Source organism: Eretmochelys imbricata, chromosome 10 (genome assembly GCF_965152235.1).
Source record: "Eretmochelys imbricata isolate rEreImb1 chromosome 10, rEreImb1.hap1, whole genome shotgun sequence".
NCBI classification, from domain to species: domain Eukaryota; kingdom Metazoa; phylum Chordata; order Testudines; family Cheloniidae; genus Eretmochelys; species Eretmochelys imbricata.
The window spans coordinates 84,896,991-84,924,489 of record NC_135581.1 but is presented as its reverse complement, the minus strand read 5'-3'; the positions used below and the strand labels follow the sequence as shown (position 1 = coordinate 84,924,489).

The 27,499-nt window shown below is 48.4% G+C and overlaps 1 protein-coding gene across 4 annotated transcripts in view; it reads right to left on the bottom strand.

Moving 5' to 3' along the window:
- PPIP5K1 (diphosphoinositol pentakisphosphate kinase 1) overlaps positions 1–27,499 on the bottom strand; it is a 183,494-nt gene that overhangs the window by 38,923 nt on the left and 117,072 nt on the right. For 3 of the 4 annotated variants that reach the window (XM_077829272.1, XM_077829273.1, XM_077829274.1), the window contains 3 exons: positions 23,043–23,180; positions 22,477–22,590; positions 9,972–12,411 (listed from right to left, as the gene is read on the bottom strand). In XM_077829272.1, coding sequence (XP_077685398.1) covers positions 11,651–12,411; positions 22,477–22,590; positions 23,043–23,180 — 1,013 coding nt within the window. In that variant the 3' untranslated portion in view covers positions 9,972–11,650. Of the gene's footprint in view, positions 1–9,971; positions 12,412–22,476; positions 22,591–23,042; positions 23,181–27,499 lie in introns of those variants that run through there. The other variant, XM_077829275.1, reaches the window with a different exon arrangement.

Below are 27,499 nucleotides of genomic sequence, written 5' to 3'. Positions count from 1 at the left end.
CTCTGGTTCTGCATGTCTGTCATACCAAAAAATTGTTACTCCTCTTCTTAACAGCTGTGCTGCAGCAACAGACCCCATCAGTTGCCATTGGGGGGCTTTACAAAAGCCCCGCTCTTCCACCACCCTAAAATCCCAGCAATAAAAACCTCACCCCAACTGCCCATCAGTTTTCCCTGTTCCTCCCAAACCCATTCCTCCCCTCTGGCAGGTTCAGGGCTAGAAGAGTTGGCAAGCTGGCATTCTTTAAAGCATTTCTCCAGATTCTTTGGTTCCCTCTGCAATTGCAAATGGGGGAAAAAAGTCAAGGTGCAGGATTTCTTACCCTGACATCTGTATGACCAAAAATGTGATGCCAGAGGGTGGCCCTGGGTTTGTTCCCTACCGAGGAGTTCTCTGATCCATCGTAGAAGGATTAGTCACAGGGTACTGAGAGGTTGCAGAGTAGCAGCCATGTTAGTCTGTATCCGCAAAAAGAAAAGGAGTACTTGTGGCACCTTTAGAGTCTAACAAATTTATTTGAGCAGAAGCTTTTGTGAGCTACAACTCACAACATTGGATGCAGCCGATGAAGTGGGCTGTAGCCCATGAAAGCTCATGCTCAAATAAATTTGTTAGGCTCTAAAGGTGCCACAAGTACTCCTTTTCTTTTTGAGGGTACTGAGATGCTCTTCTGGTCTGAACCTAGCTGCAGAAGCTATATCATCCACCACAAGAGAGGATCATTGCATATGAGTAGAGCACTCAGGTTCTCTAAGAATTACAGATCTCCTTGGATTCACTTGCTTTTATATCTGTGAAGAACAATAAGCATGGGCAAACCAACAGACGCAGGTCCTCTGCATCAGTTACAGTCTCATTCTAACTCTGCCTCAGTGCAGACAGCCACGGTGGGTCCTATGGATCCAAAAGCTGATTGATAGGAAGAGGCCCTGACTACCCTCACCAGTCAGCTAGATATTTTGCTTGGGGCAGCAGCTTCTGAAAGGGTCAATCTGGGAGAAAGGGTCACAGAAGAGTCTGCCTAATTGTCAGAAGTGCTGATTACAGGCAGGGGTGGGTCTCAGCTCCCACTGCCCCTATTTGGAGCACAGCCCAGGCAGTCAGATATTGGTGTTCTCCTGCAAGTTAGGCCTCTGCTGTATGAACTGTATGCCCAGATGGTCACTGTCCAAGGCAGGCCTGCCAGCAGCAGACCTGCCAGCGGCTGGGGTCTAGCCCCTGCTTCAACATTCCCTCCATTTCCAGTGGGGCCTCAGTGAGGCCTGACTGATGTAATGAATTCACCAGAGTCCGCCTGCGTCTCCTAGGACGTGCCGGCTGCTCTGCTAGGTTGTTTTTCCTTTTGACTTAAACAAAGGCTCTGCTGAAAGCTGGCACTGTTCTGTCTCCTCCATAGAGCGTGCTCTGTCACGGGGCAGCTGGCTGTGGGCAGCAGCACCCTGAGCCCCTGGTGAACAATGACGGCTCTTAGCCAGGAGCTGTGTGCTTGTCATGCTAATGATCCCACTGCCTCCTTGTGGCACAGTGACACTGATAGACTGGCAGAGGGGCTGTGACCCACCCTATCCCCTGTGCTGCCAGATGCCATGGTCACTAGGAGGCAGCATCTCTGCTCTAGGAAACACAATCACCCACCTGGAAAGGGCAAACAGCTTGCTCAGACAGGGACGGATTTCCAGTTTGGCACATGCCAAGGGGCACCGGCATTCTAGAGGCACCTAAAAGTTAAAAATGGGTTAAAAGTTTCATTTTTTTTACAGCAAACATGAAGGTCAGCTGTAGGCAGGGGGTGGCACGGAAGATGCTGTACCTAGGGGCATGTAAGGTGTAAATCCAGCCCTGCTCTCAGATGTGTTCGCGGACAGGTGCTTGGCTTCCCTGGTCCTGATGTTGCTGTCCCTGCACTGCATTCTCAAAATGAGAGGTTCTTCCTCAAAGCTTGTGCTGCCCTGGATAAAATGCTGCACTCGGCCCCCCCTTTGCATGTCTGGGTTGTAGCTGTCCGGGTTACCAGCACGCCAGGGAGAACTGCGGTGCAGAAGTTATTCTGCATACTCACTGGGGGAGCTGCCCCCCTATGCCTCCCTCTTACTTCCAACTTCGTTCAAATATCCAGTTGAAAATTGCCTTCAGAGCCCTCGGTGGCTGGAGTGTGTGTAACAGCACCACAAGCAATCTGGTTATGGGCAGACGTTCTGCCTTCACCGCACTGGACGAGGAAACGCAGGGTCTGTAGGTTCAGCTTAGCCAGAAGGTAATGTCGCTAATCACAAGCCGTCGCTATTCTAATTCCAGACAAAACCACAGGGCTTGTCTATACACAAACTTGCACCAGTTTAATTACCCTGGTTTAGTTAAACTAGTGCAAACCCATGTGGACACATTTATCTCAGTTTAAAACTGGTTATAGTGGTTTAAGCTTGCTCTGTAATGGATAATGTAAGGTACAGGAGCAAGCTAAATGACTAAAATACAGGATTAAGTTGGTTTAAGAGTGTCCACCCACAGATTTGCACGGATTTAATTAAGTCTTTGTAAAATCATGCCTGCAGTTAAACCAGGACAGCTGTGTGTGGAGCAGACCTCTGTGACAATTGCAAAACAATAATGATGTCAGAAATAATAGATAAGAAGGCTGGAATTTTTAAAAAGGCCAGGTGAGTCTAAGCTGAGATAAAGCCACCAATGTGAGAGAATGGGCTTGTGTCTATCACAGCTAACTGCAGCTCAGGAGGTCAACATCCACTTCTGGCTCTACCTCCCTCTGTCACCTTGGTAAAATTACTTCATCTCTCTGGGCCTCCACTTCCCACCCATCCAATGGACATAACAGCACCCTGTCTCACAGAGGTGTTCTGAAGCAATATTAATGCATGGTTGTAAGGTGCTTTGAGCTAGTCTCGTTGAACAGAGGCACCAGAGAAGTGCAATGGGGAAATGCAGTTAAATACCTCAACTGACCTTAACTCTGCCCCCACACCTGTCACCTCACGCACCCTCCTAGCAGAGTGCAGCCTATGAACAGCACGTTAAAGCCACGTGTACGCTGCATAATTATTGGCAATGAACCATAATACACGGACCTCTGCAGCTCTCCTGTGCAACGATCTATGGCTCAGCCTTGCAGATGAGGAGGCACTCCTAATGGACAGGGGACACCTGGAATATTGTGGTGGTATGTGGCCTCTGTGACGTGGATGAAGGTTGTGTACGGTCGAGTACGGGAGTATGTGGCTCCATCGTCTCCCCCATTCTATTCAACATATGCACAGAACTGCTCTGGAGAGGATGACTCAAACAGCCACAAGATACAGCTTTATATCCCAGGCAGAGTTAATGATCTCCTAGCTCTCCCAGTGCTTGAGGGAGATTAGTCCCTAGATGCAAAGCACACTTCTTCTGGAAATCTTGGCCTCTCCCAGTTCTCTACTCACTCCTTCAGCGGGTCCTACTCATGCCCTCATCAGTGCTTTGTAGGGGGTCCCACTGGGCGCTGTCCTTGCTCCTCTACTCTTCCCCCTCTATGCTTTATCTCAGGCCAAGCTCATCCACAAGCAGACATTTAACCCTCTCGATGCTGACCACTCACAGATCCACCTCTCTACTCCAGCCCTGCCAAGCTGGAGAACTGAATTCAATCTCAGCCTCTGCCACAGAGTTCCTGTGTGATGCTGGCAAGTAACTTAAACCACACTTTCACAGGTGGCCGCAATTATATGTTCCTTATTTTCTGGATACACTGTGATCTAAGCGGGGATCTGGAGCATTTTAATGAGTACAAAGCCTGATCAGTTTTTGAATTAACTGGGTCTTGTCCATCAAAGAGTAAATCTTCAAAGGGTGTCTGTACCTCTTTAGGTAAAACCAGATACAGACGAGGCCCTCCTCCTTGCCACCAGTTGCTATATATTGTACCCTTGTGTCCCCTGCATCTAAAGCTGCCTGCAGGGATGTGTTGGCAACTGATTGTCCTGCTGAGCAAATGGACTTAAACTCCCAGGAGAACTCAAGGAGAGGTTATCCACAATCTTCACTTCCTTGTCCCACTGCAAATAATGTAGCCTGATGATTTGCTTGCAGGCTACCAGAGGAGTATTATTTATTTATTTTTTGGTGAAAAAAAAATCTAATCTTTTTTTCAGAGGTTGGTTCTTTGTCCTTTGGGGCAGACTTTGTAAACTGCTTAGATTGTTCATTGGTTGCAGTGACTACTAACAAGATGAGTATCAGAATACTCCAAACCCTCAGATGGAACCGGATATCTCCAATCCACGCATTTCAGCGAAGCAGAGTGGGTGGCTGGGGGAGCCTATAAATCCTTAGCAAGGTTTAAAATTCCCTTCTTCACTGGCAAAGTTTCACAGTTCTGAGGAGCCAGTAACAGAATCTCAAAAAATGTATAAGCCTTCTCTTGAACCATCTCAAAAGGAACTTCAAGGATTTCTATAATCTTTTAAACAATTATTGAAATAACTTGAAGTCATCAACAGTAGCAGGGACAAATAGAATCACTGTGTCAGCTGGGGGGAGAGGGGGGTTGATAGAAAGCATGGAGGTGCTGATGGGGTCCTCCTGACGCTCCATGTCCTTCCTTCACTCAGCAGTTGCTGCTCCTCTGGGATGATCTCCTGCCCAGTATGGCCAAATTTGAAAGCCAAAGCAGTATGACATATTGGGCCAAAGAGGAGGCATCTATGAAACGTGGAGTTTCAGGTACATGATCTCTGTAGAAGGGAAGAATTTAATCTATGCCCTTCCCTATCCCTAGATCGGCCAGGTAGGAAGGGTGCTGGGGTCTAGAAGGATTCCTGCTAGAAGTGGCTGCAAATGAGGAAAAACCTACTAGTGGAGAAGCAATGCTTGGAGCCACTGAGACTTGAGTGGGAATCGTGGATTACCTCTGACTCTCGGGTGGATGAAGTGAGATCTTCATCACTGGTACCCAGGACTGGGGTACCAGAGATGATTTTGAAATCATAGCAGAAGCAGAAACATTGAAAAGAGAAGACTCCAGGGTGACTCAGTCCTGCGGGGGCAGAAAATGCCCCCTTAGGTATTGTCAGTACTAGAGATCTGTGTTCTGCTGAGAGTGGTCCCAGGTGAGTCAACACCAGAGACGCTCTCAAAGGGCTGTAGGGGAGGCACTCTAGGCAGTTCAGTGCTGTCATCTTTGGATAGTGCTGCATCAGTCCCAAGGTCAATGACGTGGTCGTGTCTTTACTAGCACTGGCTTAAGCAAGTCTCCAGCTTGCCGACTCTTAGCAATCTCTTGCCCTGTACTGGGAAGGGGGATGGTGCTGAGAGGCAAACGGAGCTATGCTCTGCTCTTCTGCAGGCAGCAAGGGGAAATGCCTGCTCCAGCAGGGTGCGTAGCAGCGTCTTTGCACTCCTGGAGGAGGAATGAGTGCACACTGCCGCTCCATAGCCTGGAGTGCCGTCCCAAGCAGACGGAGCACTGGAAGCATAGTTTGCTGGAAAAAAGGCAGGAACTTCTGTCTGGCACACCTGTGAATCAGAAGCTCCCCTCAGACTGCTCCATGAGGTAAAGATTTAGCGCTGACTCTCTGGCCTTGTGTGTGCGTTTGCTAAAAGATTTACAAATTGCACACTTAGAGGAGATATGACTCTCTGCAAATAGTAAAGGCCCTTCAGGTGTTCATCCCACAGGGAAATTATCCTTCCATGGGAGAGAAAGGTCTTTAAACCTGGGGACATGGGTTCAGCCATGAAACTGAACACCTGGGATCAGCTCTCTCATGTAGATTTTGTGGCTTTTTTTGTTTGTTAAACCAACAGGCTAAGACCAGAAACACTAACATGTAATACCTGTAGTAACTGCGACCAGTAACGAACGATCTCTAGCGACTACAGGGACACTGAAGTTGTTCTGACTTGCTGCCGAGGGTGGTAAGAAGGAACTGAGGGTGGCTGGGGTCACACTGCCCTTTACCCTCTTGGGAGGGGGAGTGCAAGGGTGTGCAGAACACAGGCCTGGCCCCCTAAAAGACACTGCTGGTAAAAACATTCCAAACTCCCACATGTAGGGCGCATGTGCACCATGATCAAGTCTCTACTTGTGGATCCCAAAGCAGCAGTGCCTACCAGTCACCTCCCTGCCCAGATCACAGCTGCAGCCTCAAAGCCTTTGGAGAGAGCCAGGGTAACATCCAGTTTGAGCTTGAGGAACCAGAGATGTGGCTTTGGCAGATTTAGTGAACACACGTTAGTTCCCTCTAGAGCTTCTCAGTAGCTGTTTAAAGGGCTATTATCCACCAGGGCCTCCTTTTGCTCCCTTGCTCTGTGCACTTCTTTCCTGCCCCTTTCCTCTGAGAGGGGCAGCAAATAGGTTAGAAGGGAATGGGGCAGCTCCCCCCATTGCCCCTAGAAGGCCCCTCTTAGCCCAGGGGATACAACTACTACTGCAAAGGGGAGGAAAAAAATGCATTTACAACAGAGTTTGTCACACTCACAAAAACAGTTGCACAATAATGAGATATGTATTCTAACACTTGGCTTTGAATGTCCATGATCCCCTGAGAGCTTAGGCTTTCCTGGGAGAGGTGGCTGCAGGAAGGAAATAAAAAAAATACACCTTTTCTTTGAAAGGTGGAAAACCCCTTTCCTAGTGGCTTTATCCATCAGAAAGAAGATGAGTTGTACCAAGCCCAATTCTTTTCCCACTGTGGCTCCCTATCCCACATGCTCTTTCTCCAAGCTGTAGAGAGCACTTGGCTCTACCTCTTGCACCTGGCATTCCAGACACCTGGCATCACAGGTGAAACAAATCAGCTTTTAATGGTCTCCAGCCTCAACTCCATCCCATTCTGCACCAGGGCAGGAAACCCTCTCGCCACTGATTTTCGAAGTGGTTTCTCAGGACACAGCTTGTCCAGGTTTTAAAGGATTTTGACAAATTGTCAAAGGTTCAGCAAAACGACAAGACTTCTCCAAGGTCTGGAAAACATGTGTTACAATGAGAGACTAAGAGAGCTCAGTCTCTTTAGTTTAGCTAAGAGAAAGCCAAGAGAATTCAGATAGCAGAGGGCTCCTCAATCTAGCAAAGGCAAAATGAGATCCACTGGCTGTAAGCTGAAACTTCAACAAATTGGTTAAAATGTGCCCATTACTTCTATCCAGGCACTGTATTTTATACCCTTGCATCAATAAAAATTCCACCCTATCCCCCATCTTTGGCGACTCTCTTTCTTAGCATCTGTCCCCATCCCTTACCAGCTGCTCCATAGCCCCACCCCAGCTGCTGGTCTCCTTCACAAGGTTTCTGCCTTTTAATTTCCTTGAGGAGGAAGGGCTGGAACTGGGGATGCCCTACACCAGTCAGTACTTCCTGGGATAAAAGGGAGGTTACTGGGAGATCAGCAACTGATGCTTTGGGCAGCCTCTAGCTCACTTTGCAATGCAGCAGCACAAGAGCCAGCCTTTGAAGCCTTGCTATCAATGCACCTCATACCCGTCACAGCTTCTGTGCCAGGCAGCTTGGCTGCTTATCAGGCAGCGCTTCATGGGAGACTCACTTTGACCCCGCAGGCTGCATGTGTCTGATGACTCACAAGGAAGCAGCCCACTTTCCTGGGATGTTAAGGACACTCACTTGGGTGATTCAGTGTGTTAGCACCTTGAGCACTTTCCCAACACATCTGTTCCATTCAACCTGCTCTCTGGGGAGCTACCTTGTGCTGAGAAACCCAGCATCACAGCTGTTACATGGGGCTGGTAGCCACGCACAAGCTGGTGAAGTTGAGGAGCCTGAGGACTGCAACTCACTGGGACAAAGTAAAGCCAGTTGTAGCTTCCTAGGGGCTGTCAGTGGAGACTTCCTCTCCTGGCATGCCAACCCTCTCCCTCGCCGAACAGCCTACTGGTAGGCTGTTATAAAATTGTGTCTTCTGGGCAGTGGACTGCACTTTGGCCACCTCCACTACACAGGTACAGAGCAAGAGCTGGACAAGTAGAACCCAGTCAGATTGGAAACCCAGCTGGCCTCTTTGTCCCCTTTGCATGGCCACAGCTAGCAGCTCTGTGCTGTGGTGTGTACAGCTCCCCACACAGCAGGTCACAGTGCTGCTGCTGAGATTTTCCTGGAGCAGCATGAGTGGCTAGAGATGAAGAGCTGGAGCAGACTGAGTGGATTTCATATGCCCTGGAGGCACAGTTGCTCAGTCCTGGCTGAGGCTCCTATTCCTACCAGTGTGATGAGATGCATAGATCTCACCCTGCCCCAGCAACAGGAGAAAGGAAAACAATTATAGAGAAACATCTCCTGTTGCCTGGAGAGGTCTGGTTGCCACAGTAACAATGGTGACGCCAGCAGATGATGCTCATTGACCTTGAAGAGAAGCTCGAAAGTGCAGCAGGTGGGGAAAAGGCAGCCTCCTCCCCCTTGGCTGAAAAAACAGGGAGAGGTGTTAGAGGCAGGACCCCCAACCTCTCCCAGTGTTTGAGGCCTGGGGATCTTGTGAGTCTGGGCAGCACTGCGAAGGGGTGCAGGTAAGTGTATTCCAAATTCCAACACATGCCTCACAAAGTAATGTAGCTGGTCTACCCTACCGTGGGGCACACTTCCCCGAGTGCCTTCTAGGGGCTGACAGACAACAGATGGCCAGGAGGAGAACTGCTGAGCTAGCACCACTTCTGGGTGGACGGTTCTGGGCCAGAGTCGTCCAGCAACCCCTGCAGTTAATAGAAGCTGGGGATGTTCTGGAGCATGCCATCTTCTAGATCTTTAAAATCCTAGTTCACAGCAAGGGACAGTGAAGAGTTGGCTCCACCTAGAGGAAGGAAGCAGTATAAAGCAGGCAGGACTTCACCCCAGTGCCTGGAAGGGGATGCTCCTTTCAGAGCCCAGCAGCTGAGTGCTGCTGTAGGCCAGTCCCATGCAGAGCCCCTGATTGAGCACAGTGGGCCAGAAAAGTTTTTGCTAAGCCCCAGTTAACACAAAACACCTCACAAATGGTGCACTGGGAAAAAACAAAATGCGAGTATCCTAATGCATGCCGTTACAGCCAGGAGTGAACTGCACCTAGGAGCTCTCTCTTGGAGGGACCCTTTCCAAAGCATAGGGCTGTGCCACTCTCAAGGTGGACCCCCCCAGTTCACCCCATTTTTAGACTGGATCACCAGGCTTCAGCACTTCCTCTTTACCAACTGTATTGACCTTGCAATTGGCTGAGACACAAGCTCTCTGTGTACACAGCTTACCTGGCCCTTTCAATGACCACGTAACCAGAGGCTGGAAAAGCTCCTGCAGGCTCTGCCTCTCTAGGTCCTGCCAAATCCAGGAAGCTGAGGCTGACACCCCTGCCGCTCCCATAGTGAAAACCACACCAGATTTCCTCTCCTTGCCTCAGAGGTATTAGGCCTTCGTTATACATCCAAGACCCAACTTCCACCCCAAATACCCACACCCATTTTGCAGGTTTCCTTAAACCATGCCAAGCCAAGCCATGGCACTGCCATGCTTTGGTGGGGGACAGAGTCAGGCCTTAGCCTCACAGAATTGGAAGGGACTTCAGGAGGCCATCTAGTCCAACCCCCTGCTCAAAGCAGGGCCAATCCCCAATTTTTGCCCCAGATCCCTAAGTGGCCCCCTCAAGGATTGAACTCACGACCCTCGGTTTAGCAGGCCAATGCTTAAACCACTGAGCTATCCCTCCCACACAGGGCTCATCCCCTCCAATAGGTGAATGGCACTAGCTTCAAACACAGATATCACAGACACGTGCATTTCCAACACTCCATCTCAAGTGCAACAAAGGGAGTCTCTCCCCTGTGGGGGCTCAGGAAGCTTTAGGTGCAGTGGTCTGACCTGAATCCCCAAGTTCAGCTCAGCAGCATATACAGCAATAACTCCTCAAAGACAACCCAGACTGCTGGAGACATTGGGCATTTCAGCGCTTTGCCCAGGCTGCTGCAGTGGTAAGAGAGATGGAAGCCAGACATATAGTGTAGCATGTTTACTGTGAACACACACATCCTGATATAGCGCAGAGATCTTTGGGTACAGCTTCCCCAGAGACTACAGACACAGACAAACCTGTACCATAAATACAGTCCTGCCCTATAGGCAGGACAAAGGAATACACTGGCAGATTGTCACTTTGCTGAAGAGGTGACATCACAGCCCCTGCCACTGCAGATGGGGAATCCTCTACCTGCAATGGCTCAGGAAGCAGGACCCCTGTAGTTACCATGCCTCTGGGCTTGTGCTTGATGCTCATTTACATAAATATATATTAAATAGTTTGTACTTTATTCACAATAGCGATTTCTCCTTATCAGTGCCTTACAAATAAAACCTGATTTGCTCAAAAAGCAGTTGCACTTTGTTTCTGTCACTGCAGGGCTCAGAGCTCAAACCTCATTCAGCCCTCAGGGACCAGAAAGACCCGTCTGTGTACCCGCCGTGCACCCCTCCTAGAGTGGGTACCATGCCCCTCCCTGCAGAATCCCAGCCCAAAGGGAACACACAAGGGTCAGCCACTGAAAGGGGTCCCCCCACAAGCAGTGGTCCCCAACCTGTCCCTGCAGTGCTCTAAGTAAAGCTTCTCATCCCACCCCCATTACCCTCTCTGTCCCATGCCCCCCGCCAGTGTTTCTCCCTACAATCAGACTTGCCTCTGTGCCCCCCCACAACCATCCCCACCTGGGGGTGACTGACAGGCGAGGTGAGAGAAGCAGACAGTTACCAGACCTGGCAAGTGAAGCAGTCAGGCTGGGTAGGGGCAGCAGGGCCCACAGAAGGAAGGAGCTGGTTTGGCAGCAGGCAATGCCCAGTGTTACCTATTTTTCATTCAGTCACATAAAAGCCATTTCTGAACAGGCTTGTCATGAACCTGCAGGCTAGGATTTCTCCGTTCCAGAAGCCACCAGCTTACAAAGGCACTCTCATCACACTGATCGTGCACCCTTGCCAAGCCTCGGGATCATTCTCCTGCTTCCAAGGACACTGCAGCTTAACCAAGACCCTCAAGCTGCCCTCAAATCTCTTCCCCTGGTTTATTCCAACAGCCAGAGAGCAGGAGACCAACACCACAGTGCAGATGGTCAGCACAAACATGCAGCTCTTGTATGTTCGGATGAGGCTTGTGGCTGCCACAATGCCCTTGTCTACCAGACCCTGTGCCCCTCTCCATGCAGTCAGTGGGCTGACACCAGCTGCAGGCAGCAGGCACCTCCTTTGGCCTCATTACCCTGACAGCTGTGGACCCACCTCCCCTTCACTCCTGGTTCCAGTGCCGCTGAAAAAGCAAGCCAAAGCACTCCCTATGACTTCAGTGGGAGTTGCCCCTGCTCACCCAGGGCTGACTGTTTTCTATTTAAGGAAGGCAGGGAAGCGTGTCCCTTGTCAGGTGGTGACAAGCTGACTGGTGTCTCTGAACAGAACAGACTTTTCCCCTGTCCCTTGAATGATCCATAGACCAGTCTCCGATAGTCAGAGCCTTGGAGTGCCAGCTGTGCTGAGCAGGGAGTGATGTAACATCTGCCCAGCGGGTTGACTGGAGGGCTAGAAACATTATGGAAGATATGGGCACAGCCGAGTCCACTCCACGACTGGGGAATCATACTGCTTCCAGACATTGACTGTCTCGGGGATTCTCTTTTCTTCCCAGCATGCTTGCCACAGAGGGAGATGCTAGTTCTGTAGCTCCTGCTGACTAGCAGGCTGCTCGTCCTCAACACTATTCTCACTGGACAGCTGTTGGTCCCGATACGGATGACTGGATGGATGCCGATCTGACACAGCATTATCTGTGGACAGCTCCTCTTCTTCCTTCTCCAGTATTTCCACCAGCTGCCCCTCACTTTGCTCCAACATCTGCATCACTGGCTCCTCCTCATCCAGCTCAGATGTCTCCCCTGGCACTAGTGGCCTGATCACATCTGGTTCTAACATCTCCCCAGCTGGCCCCTCTTCACCTGGATCTGACATCTTCCCAGACAGCCCTCTCTCACCTGGCTCCAGCTTCCCTTTCTCACCCAGCTCCCATGTTCCCCCAGCTGGCTTCTCCTCACCCTGCTCCAGCTCCACCAACTCATCTTTTTCAGATGTCTCTCCAGACAGCCTGGTCTTGCCCTGTTCTGGCATGTCCTCAGATGGTTCCTCCTTGCTTGGCTCTGGGACCTCCAAGAGCCCTGACACCCTCATCAGGCCTTGTTCTGGCATCTCTCCCAGGGGGTTGTCTACCAAGGGCCCAGACCCACCCAGCTCCAACTCAAGTGCCTCCCCCAAGGGCTCCATCTCACTCTGTTCAGGGGGCTGGCAGTTCAGTCGCTCTTCACTTATTTGGGGACTGATGGAAGGTTTCTCAGTGAAGCCGAAGCGAGCGTAGATCTCCATTGAGGTCGGGGAGGAGGGGCCTGCACTGGAGACAGTGCTGGAAGGGCCACTGCTGTCTGCAAAGCAATTCCAGAAAACGTCAGACAAACACTTAGAGAGTCAATACTTAGCTGAAAACCTCAGCCAGAGTCTGTGCCGAAAAGCCTATTAAATGGCATGTAGCACATTCTCAGACATCAGCATCTGACTGCTCCCTCCAATGGGAAGGCAGCATATCAGGGTTGGAAGGGACCTCAGGAGGTCATCTAGTCCAACCCCCTGCTCAAAGCAGTGGTAGCAGATGACAGAACAAGGAGTAATGGTCTCAAGTTGCAGTGGGGGAGATTTAGGTTGGATATTAGGAAAAAAAATTTTCACTAGGAGGGTGGTGAAACACTGGAATGCGTTACCTAGGGAGGTGGTGGAATCTCCTTCCTTAGAAGTTTTTAAGGTCAGGCTTGACAAAGCCCTGGCTGGGATGATTTGATTGGGGATCGGTCCTGCTTTGAGCAGGGGGTTGGACTAGATGACCTCCTAAGGTCCCTTCCAACCCTGATATTCTATGATTCTATGAAGAGCCACCTCTCTCTCTCTCAAAAGTACATCTGGCAATTCTGTACATAGTGGACGTAACTAGCATCAAGCCCAGGAATGGAAAGGGAAGAAAAATCAAGCCATTACATCCTTTTATTTAGTTATACCCTTCTGCAGACTATAGGACTCCACTATCAAATATTATGTCCACTAAGTCCAAAAAATTGTAAGTGGGCCATAAACAAACAGATTGCACATTTTTCCCATAGGTTCACTCCCTGAAGAGAGTGATGCCATTGGTCTTGTAGTGCATAATCTGAAGTCTGGGGTAGGACCCTTAGGCTATGGAATAGTCACCTTCTTTCATTTTGCAGTGGGTGAAAGGCGTGATATAGATTTTCTGAATTATTTTCTCCTGTTGGTAGATATTTTGATTGCCCATGACGCAGCAAGATTTGGCCATCATGTCTCCTTGGGATGCCATGGGACCAGAAATAAGGAAGTGCTAATTCATGAGCCCTGTCAACCCTAGATAAAAGATCGGTCGGGATTCCAGAACTCTAAGGGCTATCATGTCCTTGTGAAATGTGCATTAGGGATCCATTATGGATAGTGTCCCCCATGCAAACTTACTCCCGGATGAAGCTATCACTGAGAACCACGACTGCACTCCTGCTGCAAAGAACAGGGATGCAGAATAAATATTTAAATAAGTGGACCAGTTAGATCTTGTTACATGCCAGATGTAGGTTCTAGCATGGATACAAGCTTAGGTGTACATAAAACTATGGCTTGCATATCAGAACCCAGCAAGACCATAGCATCTTACTGAGTTAAGAGCTGCTAACTGGGACTCAGACCTGCAGACAGATCGCCCTGTGGGAATTGTAACTTACTGAGGATTGAAGGGTTCCAGGGATCTGCAACACCCTCAATACAGAATGTAAGGGCCTGTCTACGTGAACAATTAGTTTGCGGAAAGCTGGGGTCTGAATCTACCCCACACTTGCCTGCTGTGGGCTAACTATGCATGGGGAGCCTGCTTACAGCCTAACAGTTCGTTAATGCCCTTTGCTCTAGTCCCATTTCAAAGCTGACAGGATCAAAGAGCATTAACAAACCCAGAGCCCACATGGACATTGTCTGTGACAGGCTAGTGCGGGTGATTCACACCCCAGCTTGCCACAAACTAAATGTTTGCATAGACAAGTCCTAAGCTGTATCATGAGTCAGGGCCTCATGAGCTCTGTGGCCAGGAGAACTAAAGTGTGCAGCAAAAAGTCTCTGGATTCAGGGGCATTCCAGAGTGGAAAGCTGCATATCTTAAATTTAAATTAAAAGGTATAGATTTTTAATTAAACTAAAAATAATTAATCCATTCAGTATAGTCACTCCTGGGTTATCATCTTGATGTTGTATTTAATATTACGCTTTCCCCCCATTTTCAGTTTTGAATATACCACATATTTCTGTGTTGTCAACACAAGTGCACCATGAGGTTGCCAGGGGAAGCTGGAGCTTGTGATGCTGGGGAGGCAGTTTGGAACTATGGATAAGCACTTTTGCTGGATGTTTGTTTAAAGTGATCAGTTATTAACTAGTTTAGTTTATCTCGTTGTAAATATCAATGTTGTTAAGGTACCAAAGTGAAGAGCCCCTGGGGATGACTGTACCTGCACTATTGTTTCATGTCTGCCTGGTTCACACAGTTCCTATGTGGAAAGCAGAGATTCTGGAACAGGGTTCTCTGGCAAGGGGTGGATACCATGGCAAATTCCAAGGCTGCAGAACTGTGGAATTTCTGGGGCTCTGCCTTGAGCATGCCAACGGGGTGAATTTTTATCCCAGTTGCTCATAACTTGCTATTCCTTGTCCAGAATATATGAGGGTTACTTTGGCCACGTCTACACTAGCACTTAAACTTTTGTGGCTCAGGAGTGTGAAAAAACACATCCCTGAGTGACATGAATTTTGTCTGCATAAGCGCTTGTGTGCATGGTGCTATGTTGGTGGGAGACAGTCTCCCGTTGGCAAAACACAGCTAAACAAGCACCTTCACAGTGGTACAGCTGTGCTGCTCTAAGCTTGTAAGTGTTGACATGGCCTTACTTGTAACCAGAGAGGACTTGTGCCTCCTGGGGGGGCACAATGTGAAGGGGGGGCCAAGTGACCACCCCACGTGTCGCCTTTGGGAGGAACCTTCCAGCCCCTCCTCCCTGGGCTAGTTCAGTCAATCCTGCCAGCTCCTGGGGGGCTAGGGCTACAGCAGTGGGGAGCACATGTGCCTCTGGGCCTGGCTAGGAGCCCAGGGTATGGAAGCTGCAACTAGAAAATCATATTTTCCCTGCATCTGAGCAACATATCTAGCTCATTTTAAATAGTAACCCTTTTTAGTAGGCAATTTTCTAGAATTAAGCAGGACATTCTATACCAACGAAAACATGACTACTAAGAGTAGCCAATATCTGACAGCCCAGGCCATGAGATGAAGAGACTGAGGATCTGGATGAAGGATCCTGCCTTGTTGCTGTAACAAGAGATCCGGGCACAGAGGAAAATGCATGTAAAGCCCTGCTGGCAGCTGATGGAGATTCATGGACCGCTGTTGTCTCAGACAAGCTGAGGCAATCAATATAATTTTTGCCCTGTCCTGACATATCTTTGTCACCACTTTCTGAATCAAGGTGTGTTGGGGGGCAGCGGGGTACACAGAAGGCTCCTTCCCCAAAGTAGAGAGAAGGCATCTGAAATGGACTGACTGGCTGTCAAACAGGTCTACATCGGGATAACACCAACAGGGGAAGATGTCTTGCATACTTGGATCTTTCAGAGACCACTCGTGAATCTGAACTGTCCCTGCTGAGGCTGCTAGCACATTGCTCTTGTCTGCTAAATGCAGGGCCATTAGATAGATCTTGTGAATCGCATAATCTGACCACCTTGGCACATACCTGGAAAGAATGAGGCCCCCCCTTCCTTACTTGTGTAACGCACGGCAGGAGCATTATCCAGTGCTCCCTGAACAGCCTTCCCACCTTTTATATGAAGAAGGAATGATCTGAGGGTCAAATGGGCTGGCTCTTAATTCCAAACACATTTTCTCAAAAAGCCCAGATTGTAAACCAGCGTAAATGAGCTGCCCATTCAGTGTTGGCTGCATCTGACGTTACTGTGACTGGGGGCGAAGGAGGATCGAACAGGACGCCTCAAAGTATTTGATCCGTTTGTCCATCACATCAGTGAATTTAGAACATCCTGAGGCCTGGTGACAAATATTTTCTGACTGTCCTGGCTAGGTATGTAGACCTGAGCCATCCAGTGCAGCACTGGTTTCATTCAGAGATGAGAAAACCGAGTTATGTAAGTGGTAGCTGCCGTCAAGCCCACAAGATCCAGGAAGATGATCACTTTCCAAGATTGGCAGGCTTGAATCCGCAAAGCCACTTGCTCCATTTTTAGAAACCTGTCCTCTGGAAGTAAAGTATTTCCTGTTACTGAGTCCAGCATAGAACCTATAAAAGGACTTCTGAGCTTGATAGAAATTGAATTTTTTGACATTAAGAAGCAGACCCAGATCCAAAAAGAGGGAGACTGTAACTGACAGACCCTCACATGTAGCACCTTTTAGCTACCAATCCTCCAAATACGGGTAAACAAAAATACCCTGTCTTTTCAGATGTGTTGCTACCACAGAAAGGCATTTTCAAAAGACCCTTCACACTGTGGACAGGCTTAACGGGAGAACCTTGTACTGGAAGTGGTACCCTGCCACCATTAAATGCAGACATTTTCGATGACTATGTCGGCTAGAGATATAGAAGTAAGCATCCTTTAAATTAAGAGTGGCAAACCAATCCATAACTGCAGGCGAGGTAATTATGAAGGCCAGGGTTACCAGAGGAATACACTGGGGCGGGATGGGGTGGGGGTTTCTTCCTCACCCATGCAGGTAGTCAGCCAAAACATGAGCTTTTAGAAACATTAGAAATAAACGAGCAGTGAGCCCCAGGCTGCTGAGCCCTGCCACCCACCATCACAAAAACCCAGTCACACAATCACATTTTTAAATTTGACCAGCTCTCTTAAAACTAATTAAGTTGTTTGCCCCACAGCTCCTATTGGGAGGCTGTTCCAGAGCCTCATCCCTTGGATGGTTAGAAGCCTTCTAATTTCCAGCCTGAATCTGTTCTTGTGCCAACATTATCTTTTGAGTTTAAATACTGCTTCATCCTCCCTGCTATATACTCCACGATGTACCTGTAGAGTAACCATACCCCCTCTCAGCCTTCGTTTTGCTAGACTAACCAAGCCAAGCTCTTCCAATCGCCTCTCAGAAGACAGGTCCTCCATTCCCCTGATCATCCTAATTGCTCTTCTCTACACCTGTTCCAGTTTGAATTCATCTTTCTTGAACAAGGGTAACCACATCTGTATTCCAAATGAGGTGTTACCAGTGCCTTGTACAATGGCATTAATACTTTTCTATCTCTACTGTAAATGCCTTATCTGATACATCCCTAGGACTGCATTTGTGGATTGACCCAAACTGATGCACCACCAAGAATGAAATATGCACGTGCAGCAAGAAAAGTAGGGCTTTGCTACAAGATAGAGGGTATGCAGGCAGTCTGAGGTCAGAAGAGCCTCAAAGTCCTTTTTGGGAGTGATCACCATCCTTCCCTCAGAGGGGAAGTTCTACCTTAAGCACCCCTGGATAGAATAGCCATATCCCTGGCAAGAGACTCTGCAGCAGCATCTGCCCTCTGTCAGTAACAGAGCCCTTTGGTTCTTCAGTGTTAAAGAGCCTGAGATGCTCTTGTTGATGTGTTTTCTCTTACCAGGCTTGTTCCATCATCCCTAGTCACCTCCTCCTCAGAGGGGCGCACGGGTGTTGGAGCCTCAAGGGAGGATTTTGTCAGAAGAAATTTACTCTGAGGCTCATTCTCAGGAGCCCACTCAGGTTGGACTGGAATAGTGGAAACAACCTGGCTGCACATAGCTTGAAATTTCTCAGGGGGAAATTTGCTGCATTTCCCCCACTCCCTGTTCAGATTCAGAGTCAGACAGCTCGCCTTTCTCAGTGGAGGAGGGGGGAGGAAGAGGAGTCCAGGCCTCGTATCTCATGTTTTTTTGTGTTTTTTCTTCCCTTTTTCTTCTTTTCTGATTTAACTTTTTTTAGTGCACTTTGGGAGCACAGAAGCTCTGCTGTGGCTTTGGTGTGGCTTTTTATGGCTTGTCTTCCTTAGGGCCTGGAGCCCTCTGCAGAGGTCTGGCTCTGAATCCACTCCCTTTGGGGGGAGAGGGGACATGTTGTCAGAATCCTTCTGCTTGGCTTGGGAGGGAGGGAGGCAGACTGATTAGAAGCCCTGCTTCTTTCCTCAGGGCGCTGAGGACCCACTGAAGATTGTGGGGGTGGGGTGGGGGGGAGTTGTGGCCCCACAAACCTCCGCTCTTTGTTCTGCAGGGGTCCCCTTGGACTTACCATGAGTCAAGTATTCAGGGTCCTACTTGCTTTTAGAGCCTTTCCTCGTCAGCACTGGGGTTCTTGGTCTATTTCCCCCCCAACGGATGTTGCGGCTGCCTTGGTGGGCAGAGGCTCCACCTGCCTGTCTGACTCCTAGCTCCGGGACCTAACAGATTGAGGGACGGAAAACTGGGCACCAGTCACCACCTACCAAGCCTGGGAAGGCTGCGTCACAAATAGAGCACTGCTTGAATTAAACCTCGTGCTTTCTGGGCTGCTCTGCCATAGCTGCAAGGGACAGAGGAGCCTGCAGGGAGACGCTGCAGAAGAGGCTCAGGGAGGGTTAAGCCCTTGTGGGGTTAACTGAGCCAGGAAGGTGAGGGAATGTTGCGCCTCACTGCCCAAAAGCTGGGCAGAAGCTCCAATCGCAAAGGAAGTGCAAGAGCAACAGAAGCCATCAGCGTCTGTGGAGGAGGCAGCAGAGAATCTGTCAGCTAGTGAGAGCAGAGAGGGCACAGCCAGGGAGTGCAGACTCAAAATATTGAGCCACCTCTATGAGGGTGCAGTGAGAGAAGAACAGCTCAGACTCCAGAACTATGGGAGATGCCCAGCTACAGAATGTTCTGGTCTATTTCGGAGTGCAATATTTCATGAAAGAGGGCCATAGCCATGCCGGACTGCAAAGCACTGAAGGATTTTGGGTGAGCAATACCTGATTAGACAGGAGAGAATCTTGTTAATTAAGTCTAGGCTCTAGGATGCATGTTGCAATTTTATTTTATATGTAAAGCATGTTTCCAATAGTTCTACTTGCCGCCACTTGAATCTCTGTCCTTTATTAAATAAATGTAGCTACGTTTACAGTGAAATCAAGTATAAGTGCTATGTGATCAGTGGAGTGGTGATCTGAGGTGCAACTGATAAGCTGGGGTGTACTGTTTCTTTGGAAGCAGCAGGTCTATGAATGCTGTCAGTGTCCATCGGACGGGGCAGGACACTCGGGGAGATGTTCAGAGGGCTTGAGGGTTGGAGAGTGCACAGGAAGCATCATAACTAGGGCTGTTGATTAATCGCAGTTTACTCACGCGATTAAAAAAAATTATCGCGATTAATCGCACTGTTAAACAATAGAATACCAATTGAAAATTTATTAAATATTTTTGGGTGTTTTTCTGTCTTTTCAAATATATGGATTTATATTACAAACACAGAATACAAAGTGCTCAGTGCTCGCTATACATTATTATTTTTATTACAAATATTTGCACTGTAAAAATGATAAAAGAAATAGTATTTTTCAATTCACCTCATACAAGTACCATAGTGCAATCTCTTTATTGTGAAAGCGTAACTTACAAATGTAGATTTTTTTTTTTTGTTACATAACTGCACTCAAAAACAAAACAATGTAAAACTTTAGAGTCTACAAGTCCACTCAATCCTACTTCTTGTTCATTCAATCGCTAAGACAAACAAGTTTGTTTACATTTATGGGGGATACTGCTGACTGCTTCTTATTTACAATGTCACCCGCAAGCGAGAACAGGCATTCGCAAGGCTCTTTTGTAGCTGGTGTAGCAAGGTATTTACGTGTCAGATATGCTAAACATTCATATGCCACTTCATGCTTCGGCCACCATTTTTGTGTGCCACCAAAAATCAACCTTCTGCTGGTGGCATCTGACTCAGATGATGAAAATGAACATGCATTGGTCTGCTCTGCTTTGGATCGTTATCGAGCAGAACCCATCATCAGCATGGACGCATGTCCTCTGAAATGGTGGTTTAAGCATGAAGGGACATATGAATCTTTAGCGCATCTGGCACATAAATATCTTGCAATGCCGACTACAACAGTGCCATGAGAATGCCTGTTCTCACCTTCAGGTGATGTGAACAAGAAACAGACAGCATTATCTCCGGTAAATGTAAACAATTTTGTTTGTCTGAGCGATTGGCTGAACAAGAAGTAGGACTAAGTGGACTTGTAGGCTCTAAAGTTTTACATTGTTTTATTTTTGAATGCAGTTATTTTTTGTACATAAGTCTACATTTCTATGTTCAACTTTCATGATAAAGAGATTGCACTACAGTACTTGTATTAGATGAATTTTGAAAAATACTATTTCTTTTGTTTTTTACAGTGCAAATATTTGAAATAAAAAAATATAGTGAGCACTGTACACTTTGTATTCTGTGTTGTAATTGAAATCAATATATTTGAAAATGTAGAAAACATCCAAAAATATTTAAATAAATGATATTCTATTATTGTTTAACAGTGCAATTAATCACACAATTTTTTTAATCGCTCGACAGCCCTAGTCATAACTATACTATACTGCACTTAAACTACTTTATACTAAAAACTAAACTGTAAACTAACAAGGGACTGGAGTGGTTCAACTCCATCTGGCATAGCAGCTGTTCCCCTACATAGCTCCTCTGAGAGGAAGAGTTTAAGGGGGCACGTGTGCTCTAACGAACATTGCTTAGAGAAGTTTCTACCATTAGGTGCCAACAGGTGATGCAATACCCGTAAGTGGGAATATGCAATGCCACTTGAATACTGATTTTTCATCAGCATCTCCTGAAGTAGCTAGGCTGCTAAGCTCAGAGAAAATAAAAACCTGATGGCACCTGAAACCTCGAAAACCCACATCTTATGCTAGGTTGGCAGGACCAGACTCCAGGATCCAGATTGCAAGGGTTCACACCTGCCTGCCCCAGCCCCGGATAGGTAAGTAGATGTGTCAGGGGAGGGAGGAGTCTGTCTCCCTGGAAGGGTTTTTTTAGATCTGGAAGTCCTGAGAATGCCAGAAGAACAGGGGAGCATGGCTGCTGTGCAAACTGCCAGGATGAGAACCCCACCTGCTCACCTCCGTGGCCTCCCTCAGCCTCATCTTTTTGGCACACAGAGCCTTCCGGCTTTGTCCAGTGGCCTGGGATTTATGACGGTCAAGAGCTGTAGGTAGAGCAGGGACACTACGCTTTAGCCCTGCTTGCCTCAGTCTTTGACTCCATACTGGGTTGCTAGAGAGTACAGAAGGAAGAAAGCCCCAGTTTCATGACAACAAAGCCAATAAAATAAAGCCAGTACTTAGCCCAAAGGAGAGAGGTCTATTTGCTCAAAATCTGGTGTGATGAGGAGAATTCCGCGTTAGATATGACCAGGAGCAGAACAAAGGCATGAACCTTGGAGGTGTAACTTTTGGGAAGAAGGTCCTAGCCCTGCCCTCCTGCTGTGAGCTCCAAGGAGCATGAGGGAGAGGAGACTCCCATCCCCAGCAAGGACAGAAATGCCGGACGTACTTTTGACCTCTGTGTAACAGGGAAAAGACTCAAACAAAGGACCTAGAAGTGAGATGAACCTTATTTTCAAATGCAATCACAGTCACTGTGAGAAGTGCTGCCCCTTATAACAGAGTGGAGGGAGCGTCCTGGCCTCAGCCACCCTTAGAAGGAGTGGGTGAATGAGGTGCAGTGAAAGCACTGGATGGAGACTCAAGAGTTTTGCATTCCTGTTCCTAGTTTTGTCACTGGCTTGCTCTGTAACCCGGTGTGAAACCCGTCTCCCCTCTGGGGCCCCAAGGGGTTAATACCACCCATCTGCCCCAAAGAGGTTGTGAAGCTCAGCTGTGGCTGTGATGAGTGACAAAGAAAAGCCTACAACTAAAATAGTAAAGAAGGGAACACTGTGGCCTCCTGGATCGAAAGGCACTGCTATTTGTGAGGGAGAATCAGACACATAAGAGGTGTTTCCATCTCTAAGGTGCCATCCAGTCCATCCCCACACTCAGGGGACAGTGCAGGAGTGGCCCTGACAGTATCCTTGGGGAGACTCTGTCCACTAGAGTTGTTAATGTGTCAGTGACAGAGCTTCCACCCCTTCTCTTGCAGGACTGTTTGGTAGATGGATATCTTTCTCCTTCAGGAAGATTTTCCCAATACAGTAGACAGGCTACATGTTTTCTTTGTACTCAATTATATCCCAGTTCTCCCAGGTCTATCCCTGGAACTCCCCTAAGCAATTCCTCTCCCGCCTGCAAACCCTCCAAGCCCATTATCTTGGCATCCCGCTGCAGCCACCATTTAGCCCAGCTACCACAAATCAATCCCTCCATAAAAGAAAGGAAACACTCACACCATGGCGGTTTGTCAGAGCGCTGGCGCAATGGCAGAGATGAGGATGAGAGGATTCTCTGAGGCATGAAGGGGTCACCGGGTGTCTGGCTTCCAATCATGGAATCAAACAGAGCTTGAAGAGACAGAACATCCATATGAGGCCACACAAATTCCATCAACCACATGGATTAACACCCCAGAGTGGAAAATACCAGGCTGCTGCTCCAGCCAAAACAGAATCTAGGCCCTCTGCAGATCTACAAGCAACCTGTAGTGCCCACCCCCACCTGCAGTTAGAAGCTACTTTTGATTGATTGCCTCTTATATCTCACATAACCATGCAGGGCCACCCATGAATCACCTCACTGGACCAGCAGGCTCTGGAGCAGTTACTCTAACTGGCATTTATTACTAGCCTTAACCTTTTCAATCTGCCCCTCTATTCTACAAGGAGGACAGAGGATAAACAGGACTTCACAGTGTCCTGGCCAGCCCCACTGCCCGCCAATGGATCTTCCACTGCTCCTGTTGTCCTCCTCCTTTTCGCAGGATCTCAGGGATTGCCAGACCCTTCCCCACCAGTACCTGTGGATGCTCGAGAATGCGAGTTGCTGTAACTCCTGCACACAGATGTCAGGAACTCATTGACCTGTCGCAAAGAGAGGGAGTTGTGCAGGGTCTCCAGTGGGTAAATGGTGGGAACCATGGAGCAGCCTTCAAAACCTGCAAGAAACCCAGGCAGAAAATAAATACAGCAGACAGTGACTTGGTTGCATGCAGGATCATTCACCATTGAGAGGGAAGCAGTCTCCCAAACCAGACAAGGTGGGCCCACTATGAACCCCAGACCCAAATTCACCTCATCTAGGCCAGGAAAATTGTCACTAAGCAAAAACAAGCCTAAGAGCACGAGCACAGGCATGCACAGCCAGAGGGGGGAGCACACATCACCTCTCTGCTGCCCAGTTTGTGGCCATTTTACTAAATTACTGGCATTTGTTTGGTTGTTGTGGAAGAATTCATCATGTGCCCAACAGCTCATAGCAGCCCCTCTGGAGAAAGTCAGCAAAACCTTAATGGGAAAATGGCTCCCATTTCTGGTGCCTTAAGTTTGTGATGAGACTTTTTCTCTGTCCTAAAATGTGCCTCGCCCCCATAACACCATTTAACTAAAGAAACAGTGAACTACAAACTGAAGGCAAGCAGCAGCAGCAGCTGCCCATTCCCACAAAGACCTGCTGGCGCCCCCTCTTGCCCACATGGGCCTGGCAGGGTTTCCCACAAACAAAAGGAGGCTGCGCTAGAGCCCAGTTCCTCCCTGGCACCTCTCACAAACTTCTACGCTCTCAATTCCAGTAGCCACCAAATCCAATGCTACCAGGGCCAGGCATTTCACAAGACACTCACTCACTGGGCTGCCCTTGCTCAGATCTCACATCCAGCAGGGATGCAGGAGTCCCCATGAGACGACATTTCTGACCCCAGAGCCACTATAACACTATGGCAGAGGGCAGCAATGCTGTCTCTCTTCTCGACCCTCCTTCATCCCCCTCTATGGGCTTTAAGCCAGAGCAGAACTGCTAGCGGCAGGAAGGAGGCTGACGGGAAGAGACCAAGGCAGAATGGGGGAAGCTGTTCCAGGCATTCCTGCCTCCATGTTCCCTTCACCCTCTTTCTAGGCTGTCCCAGGTTCCCATCCCCCACTTCAATGCTGCCCATTCACCCCGGCTCCTCCAAGCTGCCTTGGAAAGTTCCTGCCTCTCCCAACACCTGCCCCCTCTGATCCTGAGAGGGACTCAGTAATTTGTCCTCACTGATGAAAAATGTCATGCATGGAGCTGCTAAAAACCCTGAAAGCAGTGGAAAGCCATGTATCTACTGAGAGACTTCTGGAGGCTGCTTGGTGTAGTTACAATTCCAACAGCTCTGTGCTGCAATGGCCCATCCGTGTTTTGGTGTGGTCAGGTCATCTAACCCATGCCTGCAAGGCACCAGCTAAGGAGAACAAGTATTTGCGCATGCAGAATCATCTTCCAGGCTGACAGGAGCACATCACATGAAGATGCCACAGCCTGGTGCACTCTCACCCTGCAACCTTTCAAGAAGACAGACCAGCAGAGCTGCACTCTACAACCCTACTGCAGGTGCACACCCAGCCACAGTGACTAACAGTGCCCAAAGGCTTCCCAGACATCTCCCAAAACAGAGAGGAGAGATTTCCCCATGCCAAGGAGCTTACAAACAAAATTTAGACAAGATGTGAGAGGGGTAACACAACAGCCACAAGAGGAGAGGATACCTCACATTACACTGCTTCCAAGCAAGGTCTAGTGGAATGAGCAAGGGCTTTTCATGGGACGGTCGAGGAAGCAGACGTCTCCATTTGATAAAAAGAAAAGGAGTACTTGTGACACCTTAGAGACTAACAAATTTATTTGAGCATAAGCTTTCGTGAGCTACAGCTCACTTCATCGGATGCATACAGTGGAAAATACAGTGGGGAGATTTACATACACAGAGAACATGAAACAATGGGTGTTACCATACACACTGTAAAGAGAGTGATCACTTAAGGTGAGCTATTCATAGAATATCAGGGTTGGAAGAGACCTCAGGAGGTCATCTAGTCCAACGCCCTGCTCAAAGCAGGACCGATCCCCAATTAAATCATCCCGGCCAGGGCTTTGACCTTAAAAACTTCTAAGGAAGGAGATTCCACCACCTCCCTAGGTAACGCATTCCAGTGTTTCACCACGCTCCTAGTGAAAAAGTTTTTCCTAATATCCAACCTAAATCTCCCCCACTGCAACTTGAGACCATTACTCCTTGTTCTGTCATCTGCTACCGCTGAGAACAGTCTAGAGCCATCCTCTTTGGAACCCCCTTTCAGGTAGCTGAAAGCAGCTATCAAATCCCCCCTCATTCTTCTCTTCCATAGACTAAACATCCCCAGTTCCCTCAGCCTCTCCTCATAACTCATGTGTTCCAGTCCCCTAATCATTTTTGTTGCCCTCCGCTGGACTCCTTCCAATTTTTCCACATCCTTCTTGTAGTGTGGGGCCCAAAACTGGACACAGTACTTCAGATGAGGCCTCACCAGTGTCGAATAGAGGGGAACGATCACGTCCCTCGATCTGCTGGCAATGCCCCTACTTATACATCCCAAAATGCCATTGGCCTTCTTGGCAACAAGGGCACACTGTTGACTCATATCCAGCTTCTCGTCCACTGTAACCCCTAGGTCCTTTTCTGCAGAACTGCTGCCAAGCCATTCGGTCCCTCATCTGTAGCGGTGCATTGGATTCTTCCGTCCTAAGTGCAGGACTCTGCACTTGTCCTTGTTGAACTTCATCAGACTTCTTTGGGCCCAATCCTCCAATTTGTCTAGGTCCCTCTGTATCCTATCCCTACCCTCCAGCGTATCTACCTCTCCTCCCAGTTTAGTGTCATCTGCAAACTTGCTGAGGGTGCAATCCACACCATCCTCCAGATCATTTATGAAGATATTGAACAAAACCGGCCCCAGGACCGACCTTTGGGGCACTCCACAATGGAGCCATTGATCACTACCCGTTGAGCCCGACAATCTAGCCAGCTTTCTATCCACCTTATAGTCCATTCCTCCAGCCCATACTACTTTAACTTGCTGGCAAGAATACTGTGGGAGACCGTGTCAAAAGCTTTGCTAAAGTCAAGGAACAATAAGTCCACTGCTTTCCTTTCATCCACAGAGCCAGTTATCTCGTCATAGAAGGCAATTAGATTAGTCAAGCATGACTTGCCCTTGGTGAATCCATGCTGACTGTTCCTGATCACTTTCCTCTCCTCTAAGTGCTTTAGAATTGATTCCTTGAGGACCTGCTCCATGATTTTTCCAGGGACTGAGGTGAGGCTGACTGGCCTGTAGTTCCCAGGATCCTCCTTCTTCCCTTTTTTAAAGATGGGCACTACATTAGCCTTTTTCCAGTCGTCCGGGACCTCCCCTGATCGCCATGAGATTTCAGAGATGATGGCCAATGGTTCTGCAATCACATCCGCCAACTCCTTTAGTACTCTCGGATGCAACGCATCCGGCCCCATGAACTTGTGCACATCCAGCTTTTCTAAATAGTCCCAAGCCACTTCTTTCTCCACAAAGGGCTGGTCACCTCCTCCCCATGCGGTGCTGCCCAGTGCAGTAGTCTGGGAGCTGACCTTGTTCGTGAAGACACAGGCAAAAAAAGCATTGAGTACATTAGCTTTTTCCACATCCTCTGTCACTAGGTTGCCTCCCTCATTCAGTAAGGGGCCCACACTTTCCTTGACTTTCTTCTTGTTGTTAACATACCAGAAGAAACCCTTCTTGTTACTCTTAACATCTCTCGCTAGCTGCAACTCCAGGTGTGATTTGGCCTTTCTGATTTCACTCCTGCATGCCCGAGCAATATTTTTATACTCATCCCTGGTTATTTGTCCAATCTTCCACTTCTTGTAAGCTTCTTTTTTGTATTTAAGATCAGCAAGGATTTCACTGTTAAGCCAAGCTGGTCACCTGCCATATTTACTATTCTTTCTACACATCGGGATGGTTTGTCCCTGTAACCTCAATAAGGATTCTTTAAAATACAGCCAGCTCTCCTAGTCTCCTTTCCCCCTCATGTTATTCTCCCAGGGGATCCTGCCCATCCGTTCCCCGAGGGAGTCAAAGTCTGCTTTTCTGAAGTCCAGGGTCCGTATTCTGCTGCTTTCCTTTCTTCCTTGTGTCAGGATCCTGAACTTGACCATCTCATGGTCACTGCCTCCCAGGTTCCCATCCACTTTTGCTTCCCCTACTAATTCTTCCCAGTTTGTGAGCAGCAGGTCAAGAAGAGCTCTGCCCCTAGTTGGTTCCTCCAGTACTTGCACCAGGAAATTGTCCCCTACATTTTCCAAAAACTTCCTGGATTGTCTGTGCACTGCTGTATTGCTCTCCCAGCAGATATCAGGGTGATTGAAGTCTCCCATGAGAACCAGGGCGTGCGATCTAGTAACTTCTGCGAGTTGCCGGAAGAAAGCCTCGTCCA